This window comes from Chiloscyllium plagiosum, chromosome 9 (assembly GCF_004010195.1).
Source record: "Chiloscyllium plagiosum isolate BGI_BamShark_2017 chromosome 9, ASM401019v2, whole genome shotgun sequence".
Classification (NCBI taxonomy): Eukaryota; Metazoa; Chordata; class Chondrichthyes; order Orectolobiformes; family Hemiscylliidae; genus Chiloscyllium; species Chiloscyllium plagiosum.
In genome coordinates, this window is record NC_057718.1 from 102,689,165 (window position 1) to 102,704,049 (window position 14,885).

A 14,885-nucleotide genomic window follows, 5' to 3' on the forward strand; every position below is an offset into this window, starting at 1 on the left:
GGGTGACCTCGCCTTTCCTATTCCTAACCTCAGCCCAAACTACCTCAGATGGCGAGTGTTCATCCATCGTCCTTTCCACAGCTGTAATACTATCTTTGACAAGCAATGCCACACCTCCCCCTCTTTTACCCTCACCTCTGACCCTACTAAAACATTTAAACCCTGGGATCTGCAACAGCCACTCCTGTCCCTGTTCTACCCATGTCTCCGTAATAGCTACAACATCGAAGTCCCAGGTACCAACCCACGCTGCAAGTTCACCTACCTTATTTCGTATACTTCTTGCATTGAAGTATACACACTTCAAGACACTTTCCTGTTTACAGGCACCCTCCTTTGAGATTGATGCCATGTTCCTAACCTCCCTACACTCCAGGTCCTGCACCCTAAAGCTACAGTCTGGGTTTCCCATGCCCCTGCAGTGTTAGTTTAAACCACCCCCAAGAGCACTAGCAAACCTCCCGCCAAGGATACTGGTGCCCCTCAGGTTCAGGTGTAGACCATCCTGTTTATAGAGGTCCCATCTTCCCCAGAAAGAACCCCAGTTATCCAGATACTGGAATCCCTCCCTCCTGCACTATCCCTGTAGCCACACATTTAACTGTTCTCTCTCCCTATTCCTCGACTCTCTATCATGTGGCACGGGTAACAAACCAGAGACAACAACTGTGTTTGTTCTAACTCTGAGCTTTCAACGTAGCTCCCTGAAAGCCTGCCTAACATCCTCATCCCTCTTCCTACCTCTGTCGTTGGTGCCAATGTGGACCACGACTTCGGGCTGCTCCCCCTCCCCCTTAAGGACCCGGAAAACACGATCAGAGACGTCACGTACCCTTGCACCTGGGAGGCAACATACCAAACGTGAGTCTCTCTCGCCCCCACAAAACCGCCTATCTGTGCCCCGAACTATCGAGTCCCCAATAACTATTGCTCTGCTCTTCTCCACCCTTCCCTTCTGAGCAACAGGGACAGGCTCCGTTCCTTATTGTTTCTTAAGGAACCTGGAAATTGTTTCTAAGACTGAGCTATATCCTAGTGGTCCATGTTGGTGTTTATAATCAATTGAAACATCCTCCCATCCCTCTTTATTTAACCCTACCAGCATAATCTTTCATTCCTTTTTCCCTTGTGTTCATCTAGCTTTCTCATAGATGCAACACATTGTCCTTTCGACCCCTCAGCTAGGTTTTGATTCTCTGCGAAGACTGCAGTCAAGCAGACATTTGTCCACATTTGGCTCAATCAAAAGACATAATCATCCATACAGCTTTTCCTCGATTTCCTATAGGTTGTTTGGCTTTTCAAAACAGACACCCAGGGCTTAAATTTAACTCTGGGCATTTTTATCAAGTTTTGATGGTTTATTGCATTAAAAATGCTACATAAATGCAATTTATTGTATATGAAGTTCATTAAAACAACATTTAACACTTACAAGTGAAGAACTTGTTCGGGAGACATTGTTCTTTCAGGTAATCCTGCTGGTGGGTTGAAGAGAAATGTTCCTAGCCTGTATATCCCTTTGATCAACTGAATGTTCTGAAGAGAAAATGTATCTAAAGCCCGAAGAAATGAGAGTTCATGACTAGACGGGAAAAATGGATAAAAATTTACTTACAAACTATTCAAAACATCAGAATAAACTTAATCTGCTAACCCACTGAAATAAACAGAGAGATAATGGTTAACCATGGGTAAACAGGGCAACATTAGAATCATAACATAGAGGTTTACATGATGCTGCTGGTCCTGCTTATGAGTTGGCACACTTTTGCGGCAACCCTGCCTTGACCAATTCTAGGTAGCTTGACTTGTTGGTTAGTTGGTGACAGGATGCCTATACCTTGAAAGGACTTGCAGGATTGGTGGTCACAGCTGAGACTGTACCCAGTTCGCAGCAGCATCATGGAGGCCAATCTGGAATGAAGATAAGTGTTACAGAGGAGGTGCTATTGCTTTGAGAGCAGCACCTTGCTGGAAAGCTCTCCATACGATGCATGAATGCACACATGCACACCTCACCCCCTTGCTTTTTGGTCACCCCATTTCCAGATCACAACTCAAACGTTACTATAATGATTGCTACCCAGTTGATGCTGCATAGAGGAGATCATTTGGTCCACTGGATTCATACTATCACTCTCTAGAGCTCTGTCAGCCTTGTCTGACATTACCACCAGAGTCAGTGCAGTCTCAGTTGTATGTAGGAATGCTCAGCAGAGTAGGAACAAGATTAACAACTTTGTCCACTCCATCAGGTTAAAGTGCCACCATATTGATCTCTGCTTTCATAGACTGTGCACTCTCATGGAAGGTGGCTAACACACTCACTATCACAAGCAAATCTTGCCTCAGTTTCATCCCCACCCTATTAACTCATGCAATGGCCTTTGCCCCTCCTACTCACTCCCTCGGAACATCTCACCACCTTTCTCCCAGCTTCACCAGTATGGACAGCTGAGAATCCTACCTTCATTTCTCTTAATACCTCTCTTTCCCTCATTACAGGAGAAGACTACCTACAATAGGACAGAGTGTCCCAAAATTGGTGACAGCTATCAAACATTTGTGTCCTTGTCCCTCATGAGATGAACCGGATTCGGATTGTCCTGAGGAACTGACTGACTAAGTCCAAGTTCCTGGTCTGACTTTAGAGGTTGCCCTGGACCTACATTACCTCTAATTTCACCTTTTGCTCTGTGGACCTCCCAGGTTCCTGCACAGCAGTTGGTTCTGGAACCAGAAGTCAATGTATCTCTACACCAATTGCTTTTCACAGACATTTGGTGTGGCTGCATGTGGCAATGTGTTTGATTTTCTGTGTCAGGACCACCTGACTGAAGAGTATCTTTTGACTTGACTGAAGACTGCTAACACTTGGCTTTGTATCTACATTAAAAGGCAAGAGAATATAACAATACTGTGAGCATGGTAGCTCTGGCTGAGAAGTCAAACCATAAAAGGCAAGACAAGGCCAGAAAAAGTATGTGAGCATACAGGTAGACTCAATGTGTGTGAGTGCTAAGAGATTGACAAACAGACCTGAGGTGTACCCCACAACTTCAGTCCATGTCCCTGCATGCAAAGTATCCTTGTAAAGATGTTGCAATGATAGGTGCCAGAGCACCCTGAAGTTTAAAAAAAAAAGTGCTGCAAATGAATCCAAGATGTGCCATGATAATATAGTGAGGCTATTATGTATTAGATGTCAATAGCTGTGAAACTGGGGTGTGGGCAGTTCTGAGGCACTGTAGCATGTGTCAAAGGTGGGACCCCAGAGGAGCAAACAGCAAGCTGGAGTCACGAGGTATGCGTTCTCACTTTCGTGACAGGAGTTTTCAGCATCTAGTTCCCTTGTGGCAGGTGGTAGCAAATGAAGCTGCGTATTTATGAGGCTGGATTTGCAAATAATAGAAGAGTATTAACAAGCAATAATTCTTCTTAACAGACATCTTGCCAATCCCTAGCAAGAATCTTGTTTGATGCCTGGAACTCTATTGAAAAATAATAATCAGTTACTCCTGATGTCAAGGAAAACCTCACTGAAGGACTCAAGATTCTACCAAATTTCTTGCCAAAGCCCACATCATTCAGACCCCTATAAAGATTCTGTCCCCACTATTCCCATTGTGAATCTAATATGGATTGAGTGAAGTTTTGACAGTACAGACCTGATGGACCAAAGGGCCTTTTCTATATTATTTGATTCTACATCTCAAGTGATTTAATTTGTAATGTATCGAGTGCCTGTTGAGAAGCATTTAAAGCACATGGTGTGGACCAATTTTAAACTTCCACCAAAATGACTTATGTCATTCACCCAATTTCAGGGTCAGAGGGTGTATATCATTTTAGCTTATTCTCTGTTTGGTTGCGATGTTCAACTAAATTCTCCATGGAATGGAGAAAAGCATAAACATTCACATTAAATGACCGACTATTAATCAATATCATACAAGAAAGGCCAAAAGAATTACTGGTAAAGGAAGATTACCTCAGAGTACAACAAGGTATTGGTCAGAGTGTTGAGTACAGGAGTTGAGAGGCCATGTTGTGGCTGTACAGGACATTGGTTAGGCAGCTTTTGAAATATTGCGTACAATTCTGGTCTCCTTCCTATAGGAAGGATGTTGTGAAACTTGAAAGGGTTAAAAGATGTACTAAGGATGTTGCCAGGGTTGGAGGATTTGAGCTATAGGGAGAGGCTGAATAGGCTGGAGTGTCACAGGCTGAGGGGTGACCTTATAGAGGTTTATAAAATCACGAGGGGTATGGATAGGATAAATTGACAAAGTCTTTTCCCTGGGATGGGGGAGTCCAGACAGCATAGGTTTAGGGTGAGAAGAGTAAGATTTAAAAGGGATCTAAGGGGCCACATTTTCACAGAGGGTGGTGTGTGTATGGATCGAGCTGGCAGAGGAAGTGGTGGAGGCTGGTACAAATACAACATTTAAAAAGGCATCTGGAGGGGTACATGAATAGGAAGGGTTTGGACGGATATGGGAAAAGTGCTGGCAAATGGGACTAGATAATGTTGGGATATGTGGTCGGCATGGATGAGTTCGACTGAAGGGTCTGTTTCTGTGCTGTACATCTCTATGACTCTAAATCCTTGATAAGATGTGCCAATGCGCTAAGGAGTGGATGATGGAGTTTAATTTAGATAAATATGAGGTGCTTCATTTTGGAAAGGTAAATTCAGGGCAGGATTTGTACTCTTAATGGTAAGGTCCTGGGGAGTGTTGCTGAACAAAGATCTTGGAGTGCAGGTTCATAGCTCCTTGAAAGTGGAGTCCCAAGTTGGCTGGATAGTGAAGGCGGCATTTGGTATGCTTTCCTTTATTGGTCAGAGTATTGAATACAGGAGTTGGGAGGTCATGTTGTTGCTGTACAGGACATTGGTTAAGTCACTTTTGGAATAGTGTGTGCAGTTCTGGTTTCTTTTCTATTGGAAAGATGTTGTGAAACCTGAAAGGGTTCAGAACAGATCTACAAGGATGTTGCCAAGGTTGAGGGTTTGAGCTATAGGGAGAGGCTGAATAGGCTGGGGCTATTTTCCCTGGAGCATTGGAAGCTGAGAGGTGATATTATAGAGGTTTATAAAATCATGAGGCGCATGGATACAGTGAATAGACAACACCATTTTTTTTGGCATAGTGTTAAGCTGAGAATGAAAAGAAATAAAAAGGACCTCAGGGGTAACCTTTCCACTCAGAGGGTGGTGTGTGAATGGAATGAACTGCCAGAGGAAGTGATGGAGGCTGTGCAATTACATTTAAAAGTCATCTGGATGGGTATGTGAATAGGAAGTGTTTAGAGGGACATGGGCCAAATGCTGGCAAATGAGATTAGATTGATTTTGAATATCTGGTTGGCATGGACAAATTGGACCAAAGGGTCTGTTTCCATGCTGTACAGCTCTATGACTCAGAGAAATGTCATACTGGTGCAGTATGTGCATTCCCTTGAGATTAGGAGTAAACAAAATTGCTGGGAGAATGGAGGGAGCTTCACACTCAATCTAGAAGTACTAGGAATGTTTGTTCCTGGAAGCTGGTATTGAATTTCCCATCTGGAACGATGAAACACTAAGAGGCCATTCATACCCTCAAGGCTATTCTGCCATTCAATCAATTCATAGCAGACCCATACCTGAACTCCATCTATGTGGAGAAACCCCTTATGCACTAATAGAGAAACAAAAACAATGCTGTACATTACCAAACAGTGTCCCCTCAATAGACCCAGCATTGGACTAATCAACTCAAGCTCTGCAAAATGAGGTTGGCTCCAGGGATTTGTGAAAAAAAAATCTACTTGCCCAGATTCAACGACCCTGATGGCCTTATCTGTATGAAGAGTGTTTAGTCTCAGTTTCAAAATTTTGGAATTTAATTCAGAAATGTGTTATATCTCCAAACATGTATCTAGTGTATTATTGTGGACAATAAAAACTTACTTTGCTGAGTTGTCACTTGGAGTTTGAAGGTCAGTTAGTAATTGTTCTAAGCCCTGTTGGAGGTATTGAATGGCATAGCGTGTTTGAGGACCCAGGCCATCATCCTGATCTAGCACAAGCAAGCCAGCATAAAATCTGAAGATAAATAAGCAATATGTACATTTACGTCCCATTTGTTCAACTAAAATATCAGGATAGATTATCACAATGCATATATCTAAGGTTGCACAAATCCTCAATTGTTAATTAATACTTTAAATTTATATGGGCTAACCTGTTGGGGAAAATATCACCAAGAAATTCTATTAATCTTCATTCTCTTGTAGGGTGAGTGCCATTAGCTAGGCCAACATTTGTTGCCCATTCCTAATTGCCCTTGAATTGAAAGGCAGGCTGGGTCATATAACAGGACAGGTAAGAGTCAACCACGTTGTTGTGGGTCTGGAGTAACATGTAGGCAAAACTAGGTAAGGACAGCAAATTTCTTCCCTAATAGACATTAGTGAACCAGACAGCCTTGCCTTCACTGATGACTAGCTATCAATTCCAAATTGGAATTAAGAACATAGAACAGTTCAGCACAATAGAGGCCCTTCAGACCTCAATGTTTTGCCAACCTTTTATCCTACTCTAAGATCAAACTAACCTACATACCCTTCATTTTACTATCATCTATGTGTCTATCCAAGAGTCGCTTAAATGTCCCTAATGTATCTGGTTCTATTACTGCTGCTGACATTCCACGCACCTACCAATCTGTGTAAAGAACCTACCTTTGACATCGCCCCTAAACCTTCTTCCAATTATTCTAAAATTATGCCCCCATTAGCTGAATTGAAATTTCTCCTGATGTCTTGGTGTGATTTGAATTCACGTCCCCAGAGCATTGGCTTAGGTGTCTGGATTACAGTCTAACTCCAATAACATTATCACTGCCCCGCCATTTCCCTAATTTAGTTATTATTCAGGTGGGAGTGTGCAAATCACATTTACAGACACAGGTTTTGGACACAAGGTATTTGGTCTCTGGTCACAGTTAAAGGCTTCTGGGTCACTTTCCCATGTCTACTAGCATTGTTCCTGTGGTCCAAATGATGTATCAGTCTGACACTTGTCAGCACCTCAAGACCATTCAATCAGGGATCAGTAGAACAGCACAGGAAATGAAGCTAACTACTATATAGTGGAGTGCTGCAGTGATCAGTGCTTGGGTCTCAGCTATTTATGATTTATATTAATGACATTGGGCAGCACGGTGACTCAGTGGTTAGCACTGCTGCCTCACAACACTAGGTACCCGGGTTCAATTCCAGCCTTGGGCGACCGTCTGTGAGGAGTTTGCACATTCTCCCCGTGCCTGCGTGGGTTTCCTCTGGGTGCTCCGGTTTCCTTCCACAATCCAAAGATGTGCAGGTTAGATGGATTGGTCATGCTAAGGGTTCAGGGTTGTATAGGTCAGGTGCATTAATCAGGGGTAAATGTAGAGTATTGAGGTAGGAGAATGGGTTGTGTTGGGTTACTCTTCGGAGGGTTGTTGTGGACTTGTTGGGCCAAAGAACCTATTTCCACATTGTAGGGATTCTATGACATAGATGAGAGAACAAGCAATATTGGAGACAAACTTTCGATGATGATCTTTTTGAATGGTGTAGCTGCCTTAATAGGCCAAAACTTTCTCCTACTTTTTGTGATCTCATGACCAGGGTAAGTATTCAATTGCTTAGTTTCTGCTGAGTGGAAAGAGAGGTAAAATCTCCTCCTTACACCAACAGCAGGCCATTTAATAACACAAGAAAACATAAAATGAGGAATTAAGACTGCTTCCCACACAGAACAACCATTTTGGAGGTTACATCCATTTAATACCTGAAGGGAATGCCCTGCACACATATTTTAATTTGCAAAAAGAATCATTCAATATTTTAGGATATTCATGCATCATGATGTTATGTTATAAAAGTATTCCATAATATTTGTATAGCCCACTAGGCCCTTAATATTTATGTTCTACAATAGCCCCCATTACCTTTTCTCAACTAATCCCATCAAATTATTCTTCTGCTCCTTTCTCCCTCAATTGTGTAGATTTGCTTTCCTTTAAATGCAGCCATGCTTGTCACATCAGCACCTTGGTCTTGTTTCACCACAACTGCAAATCCCCTGACCCTCGCCCCAACATGAGAGAACTATTATATCATATGGAATCATTTGAACATGTCAAATTGTATCTGAAAAATCATCCCAACACATTTTTATCAAAACCTTTTTTTTGTACAAGTAGGTTTTCTCAGTCTCAGCTGAGATAGGAGGAGGAGTGTAATTGAAACATTAACACTTCCTTTCACTACTGATGCTGCCAGATCTGTTGACGCTCTCCAGCATTTGTTTTCTTTTCAGATATCCAACATTCACAGCATTTCGTTCTTGTTTTAGTCTCAATTGATTTAGCCAGGAATTCACTATCCTGTGACTATATAGCTCCTCCAAACCTGTTGCCTGACTTGGGCATTGTTAGTTATAAAGCTACATCCTCTTGCACAAAATAGCTTGCTCTTCAAAAGGCTTTTTCTACCCTGCACAGTAGATTCTTATCTATAATAATGAAAGGAAAAGTGCTGCCCAACATCAATATTAGAAATATTTAACAGATGACCAATTTGGTATTGAATGTGAGCCAGCCTAATAAAACATCAAAATTGCCTTTCCTTATAGAAACAATCCAGAGACAGGATTAGTCTGAGAGAGATTTGGACCTATGAACATCAATAACCTTTATCTATATACTGTAGATCCTTTAACATAATGAAGCCTCCCAAGGCATTTCACAGAAGCTTATAGAATTAAGTCAGACACCAAGCCAGAACAGGAAATATTAGACAAGATGATCAAAAGTTTAATGCTTTAAGAATTGTTTAAAGGGAGGAAAATGAGGCAGAAAAGCAATGGTGTATTAGGAGCAAATACCGGAGCTCAGGTCCAGGCAAATGCTGCAGGAATACTGCATATTGTCAATGACAGAACTCTGCTGTCAAGCCAAACAGACATTCTGCTAATCACAGAAATGACTAATGTGCTATACAAATTTAATTGCCGAGTGAATAGGTCATACATCTTGCCTTCATTAATCAGAATATTAAGTATAGAAGTTGGAACATTATGTTGTGGCTGTACAGGACTTTGGTGAGGCTACTTTTAAAATACTGTGTGTAATTCTGGTTGCCCTTCTGTAGGAAAGATGTTAAACTTGAAAGGGTGCAGGAAGGAATTACAAGGATGTTGCCAGTACTGGAGGGTTTGGGTTATAGGGCGAGGCTGAATAGGCTGGGGCTTTCTTCCCCCGGAGTGTTGGAGGCTGAGGAGTTATTATGGGCATGGATAGAGTGAATAGCCAAGGTCTTTTCCAGGGGTGGGGTGTCCAAAACTAAAGGGCATAAGTTTAAGGTGAAAGGGGAAAGTTTTAAAATGGAGCTGAGGGATACTTCTTTTCGCGCAGAGTATGGTGCGTGCACGTAATGAGCTGCCATTATAACATTTAGATTGCATCTGGACGGATATATGAATAGGAAGTGTTTAGAGGGATTGGTTGGGATGACTGGTTGGCATGGACGAGTTGGACCGAAAAGTCTATTTCTGTGCTGTATGATTCTATGACATGGCCATTTTGTATCCTAATCACCATAAACAGTGAGATGGCCTAGTCAAAACTGAAGTATGCTTAGGTTTGTGTAAGAGGCTGACATATATAATGAACAGAATGAAGATAAATTTCTTTCCCTTTAAAATATTGTAAAACATCTTGTCTATTTTTAAACCAATGATGTGTATTTCCAGGGCAGTAACTACACTAACTTAGAGCGCATAAGTATATTGTGCTTAACAGGAATATGGCAAATTAGTTCAGAAATAGTGGAACTCAATGTACTTGAGACAGCAAAGTAAAACTCAAGATGATAAATTCATCACTGTACACTTGCCGGCACATAATTAAGATATACCTGGGAATAGATCTTCCCACCTTTGTCCTTGCAAATGAACTGTTACAGGAGAAGGTGAGGATTGTAGATGTTGGAGATCAGAGACGAAGAGTGTGGTGCTGGAAAAACACAGCCAGTCAGGCAACATCCAATGAGCAGGAGAATCGACATTTCGAGCTTTGTCAGAAAATGTATTGTTATGCAGAATTACAAAGTATTTATGGCACTCAAGCAGATGATTTGACCTCACTGGTTTATACTGGTGTTTTATAGCCCAGAGAAACCTCACCTCACTTCATTCCACCCTATAAGTAAATACTTTCATTCTTTACTTCCTCTCGCGTTTATCTCACTTCTACCTAAACGTATCTGTACTATTCACATCAACTGTTTCCTACAGTAGTGAGTTCCATGTACTAAGCACTCTGAACTTTCTCCTGGATTTCTTACTGACTTTATGAGCAACCATCTTAGATTTATAACCCTAGCTTTGTTTAGTGGAATTATTGATCAATCATTTTAATAATTATATAATTTGAAATAAGTAGTGCAGAACACAGTGAAAGTCTATAAAAACTTAAAAATACGATGCAAGATTTTTTCATTAATTGTAAAGAAAATCAAGACACTTGTCCTTGTACACAACTTCAATATTGCTGGAAAAAAAACATTTTATTGGACCTTTTCATCTTACAATCATCAAGATAATTCCTAAGAATACCAGTGTAAAAGGAGAACCACAATATGAAAAATGCTGATTGGTTGACAAGTGGATGGTGATTGGTGAAGCTGTTGCCATGTTTCATGCTGGTACAATGCAATATCAACATGAGTGGTGTTTATCACTGACAGGACATTGCTGTCAAGCCAAAAAGACATTCAGCTAATCACAGAAATGAATGATGTGCTATACAAACTCAATTGTCCAGTGAGTAGGTCATACATCTCAGACTGGGAGATCGTACCAAACAGCATATCCATTTGGTTTGCACATTCAGCAAGCTACTAACCATACCAATCAGCCTGTGCTTGTGAAACTCAAAACACAGTATCCAACTTTAGTTGTGCATTTGTGATTGGTCATTGACTAAATAATTCTGAGTGTGCTAAGAATCAGGCTGACAACCAATTTATGAATGTCATTTGGGCTTGCAGTGTGATATATGTGTGTGTACTGGAAGTTGTGTCTACTAATACACTGGGTCCTGTTATTTGCAGTCAGAAAATAATAATAATATTGTACCTGTTTCAACTAAAAAAAAAACTTAACCATTCTCTGGTTAATTTCTCAGGGAAATGACTGGACTCATCATAGCCAATTTAACTGGTTTAAATTTAAACAAAGCTTGGCAATTATTGTCAACTGTCATCTAATGAATGAATGTCCTGTGGTAACATCTCTATTCATCAGAGTCGACTTACCAACCAATCAACACTCTCTTCTCAATCACCATAAAATGTTGATTTTCCCAACACATTAGTATTTCCTGTGAATTTTCCTGAAAAAATGCAAAATGTTTTGACAAATGTGTTGTTTTTCAGCAATAATCCTTACCAAGGTGATGTGAGCAAAGTCTGTGGTTTTAGCTGCTCACCTGATGGAAGGTTCTGTTGGTTTCTGTGCTAGTGCCACCTGTAAATGTTTCAGTGCATCATTGTTCTTTTTTTGGAACAGGTATAACCGACCAACATGAAAATTGTATTTCCAACTCTGAGGTTGAAGAGACAAGGCATCTAAGTATTTCAGCAGAGACCATTCGATGTACTTATGCTCATCGGAGACCACTGGTTTCAATTTACCATCCTATATTATATAGCCAGTCAATAAAAATAAATAATATAGAGCATTAGTTATGTGATCAAAGCTCTTGCCATTAAATTACATATGTAAGGATTTATGCAGAAGTGGATCACAGAAATAAACTATTTTTTGGTGCTGGATCAGTGTTTTTCATGTTACATGTTTTGTATTTCACGGCTTCCAAATTTTGTGTTATATTACATACATGCTTATGAATCCATCAAGGCAAATTTTCACTTATTCATGCTGATGATTTATGCAGACTGTGTAACAATCAGCATTATTGCCCAATTCAATCCACTCAACTGAGTTCAATGCAAAGGACTGAATTCTCGTCTGGGACATATAACAGGTTCTCAAAGGTCACCATCTCAGAATCATGATTTCTGGTGTAATTGTGTGTGAGAATGCAGAGAAGCTATAGCATGTGATTCTCTCACTGTGACTGAACTATAAGAAAGCAACCGGGCAAGTACAGTCTGGACAAAGCCCACTGGAAAAGGATGATGTGATCAGCTGTGGTTCACAGGTCAAGTAGTACTGGGATGGCCAGTGTACAATCTTCCCTGAGATATCATGCAGGCAAATGAAGTTCAATTTGTCTCAATCTGTTTGGTATTTTTTGAACATACAATATTAACAGTAATTTCTAGATTCATACCTTCCCTGCTTGCTGAGCTTTCCAGCTGTAGAGTGACTGTACATAATCAGATTTGGCAGCCTGTCCCTGTTCCTTTAATTGGTGGTATTCCATGTCCAATGCCTTCAGTTGTTGCTGTAGTGTGCAATCTGCTTTGAAGCCATGAAGTCTACAAATGACTGCAATTTCATCATTTCTACCAGAGGTCTCAGCTGCAGAGAGCTTTTCTGCACCCTGTTCTTCAATCTGAGGGCAGATTAAAATCATCCTAATGTTAAAAATTAATAGACCAATTCTCTAAGGTGGTTTAAATTGTAACAATCCTGAACACAAAGGGAAATGTTCACAAAGATTACTGCCAAAACATGTTTTATTAACATAAATGAGATTCAACCCTTAGAATGTTAGCAGATAACAGGTTTTGGAAATTATACATAATTTATCCACATAAATAACAGTTAAAAGGACAAAGCATTGTTGCAATGACTGGTGAGATAAACTGCATTACTTCAGTGGTGTATATCAGTGCAACTAAGACCCAGTTGTGATTCATCTTAGGTAAGAAAATCTAAACAAGATAATTGGAAGAATTGCAGATCCTGGAAATCAGGAACAAAATCAGAAATCCCTGGAAAAGCTCACCTAGTCTGGAGTATGTGTGGAATGAAATCACAGTTAATATTTCGAAGAATGGTCATAGAATCATAGAGATAGAGTGCACAGAAACAGACCTTTCAGTCCAACTCGTTCATGCTAACCAGATATCCTAACCTAATCTAGTCCCATGTGCAAGCACTTGGCTCATATCCCTCAAACATTAACTTGGATTTCTATCCACAGATGCTGCATCTTTTCAGTTATTTCTGTTTTTGTAAAAAAGATAACTTATTTATCCAGTATGTTCAGAATTGATAAGGGCAAGAAATAAAAATAGTAGTGAAATCTTCAATCTGAACTTTTGTAGACTCATGATTTCGGTTGTATAGGAGGACAGAATAAGGACTCAAAGATTTACATGGAGAAAGTTGTGAAATCTGATGAGCAAAGTCATGACTAAGATAGACATTGCAAATAATTTAATTGGAACTCGATCTCTTTAAGTACATCAGGACATAACATGGTTGAGAAAAGCTGAAGATTTTGAGGTCTTTACTTTTAAAGATAATTTAAAACCTAATGGAGCTATTTTTGAGTTCTGTACGTAACAGCCTAGATGGTGAACAGGAAAACTGCACATCTGTTGATGGCTCCAGCAAGAGGCATAACCTGGTTCAACACTCTTAGCTTATCTATTGATCTTAGTTGCTGCCAGCAATTAAAAGGGGCTGGAAGGCTTCTCTCAAATTTTGAGTTGGGAGAGAAAGCAAATTTAGCTTTCCTGTGTCCATAGCACAGAGCTAGTTAAATTTAAAAGGACAGGAGGCAATCCAAGGAGGAGGGAGGTCACTGAATGGGAGGTCACAGAGCCTTGGAAGATTTCTTTAGGTCTAACATAATTTCTACAACAGCTACTGATATTCCCTTATTAAGGCTAGGGATTGGAGTGCTCTGCATCAACTGCAACAGCAGTACTGTCTACTAATTTATCTAAAAATTGTATTGGTGGAGCCTGAGGTGTCCTCCATTTGGTTTCCTGTTGATTTGGGAGCAAGTACTATTATTTTGTTGAGATTTTGGGATCTAACTCTGTTCAGTTCCCCCAAAGTAGCACTCTTGGATCTTATGGAACGATTTGCAAAAACTCTATTTCTGTCTTGATCTTTACTCACATTCTCTTCACTCTGTACAGCAGAACTACTCTCTTCCTGCTTACTCTATTTAATCATGTAACTTTGACATCATCATCATGGGTGCTTCTGATGCTAATCCCATTATTCTACAAGCACCAACCAAACTATTTTGAAGTCCATTCAAATAAAGTCATGCATGACTCAAGTATTCAGTGTACAGGAGATATTCCAGATGAGAAAACTTACCACCTACCATACTCATTTTCCAGTTTAGACAACACAGTAAGCAGATTAAAAATCTCTGCCTGTGTGCTCACTCAAGAGGAGCCCTGTAACAAACATCTTTCTCAAATGAAGATCCAAAGCTTTCAAGAAACTTCTTAATTAAAACAATTCAATTCTCATCATTTCCTTCAGAAAACATCACCATCTTGGAAAATATTAAGGTATCAATAAAGAATGGAAGCATTATCTCTCATATTTGGTAACAGAAATTTTAATACTTTGACAAGTGTGCTTCCTTTTCAGATCTATAGGGTTTAGCCTGCTACAGTTATCTTACCTTTTTCACCACACCATATATCACAGCCGCATAGTAATGTTCCTCTAACACCACACCTAGGTGGAAATGCAGCTCTGGGTCCTTTGGTTTCAATTTTACAGCCAAGGCATAGTCTACCGCTGCCTTATGTAAGGCATCCAGAGGTGATTTTCCTTCTTCATAGTAAGGCACTAATCATATATTAGAAAATAATCAAAATATATAAAGAAAAGCAACAAA

General features: G+C 40.2%; 1 protein-coding gene across 1 annotated transcript in view; it reads right to left on the reverse strand.

Annotated features, from left to right (window-relative positions):
- The window catches only part of LOC122553281, a 44,860-nt gene that overhangs the window by 28,598 nt on the left and 1,377 nt on the right, over positions 1–14,885 (reverse strand). Inside the window, exons 2-6 of the mRNA XM_043696869.1 lie at positions 14,667–14,836; positions 12,396–12,620; positions 11,529–11,737; positions 5,960–6,094; positions 1,436–1,585 (exon numbers count right to left, since the gene is read on the reverse strand). Coding sequence (XP_043552804.1) covers positions 1,436–1,585; positions 5,960–6,094; positions 11,529–11,737; positions 12,396–12,620; positions 14,667–14,836 — 889 coding nt within the window. The remainder of the gene's footprint in view (positions 1–1,435; positions 1,586–5,959; positions 6,095–11,528; positions 11,738–12,395; positions 12,621–14,666; positions 14,837–14,885) is intronic.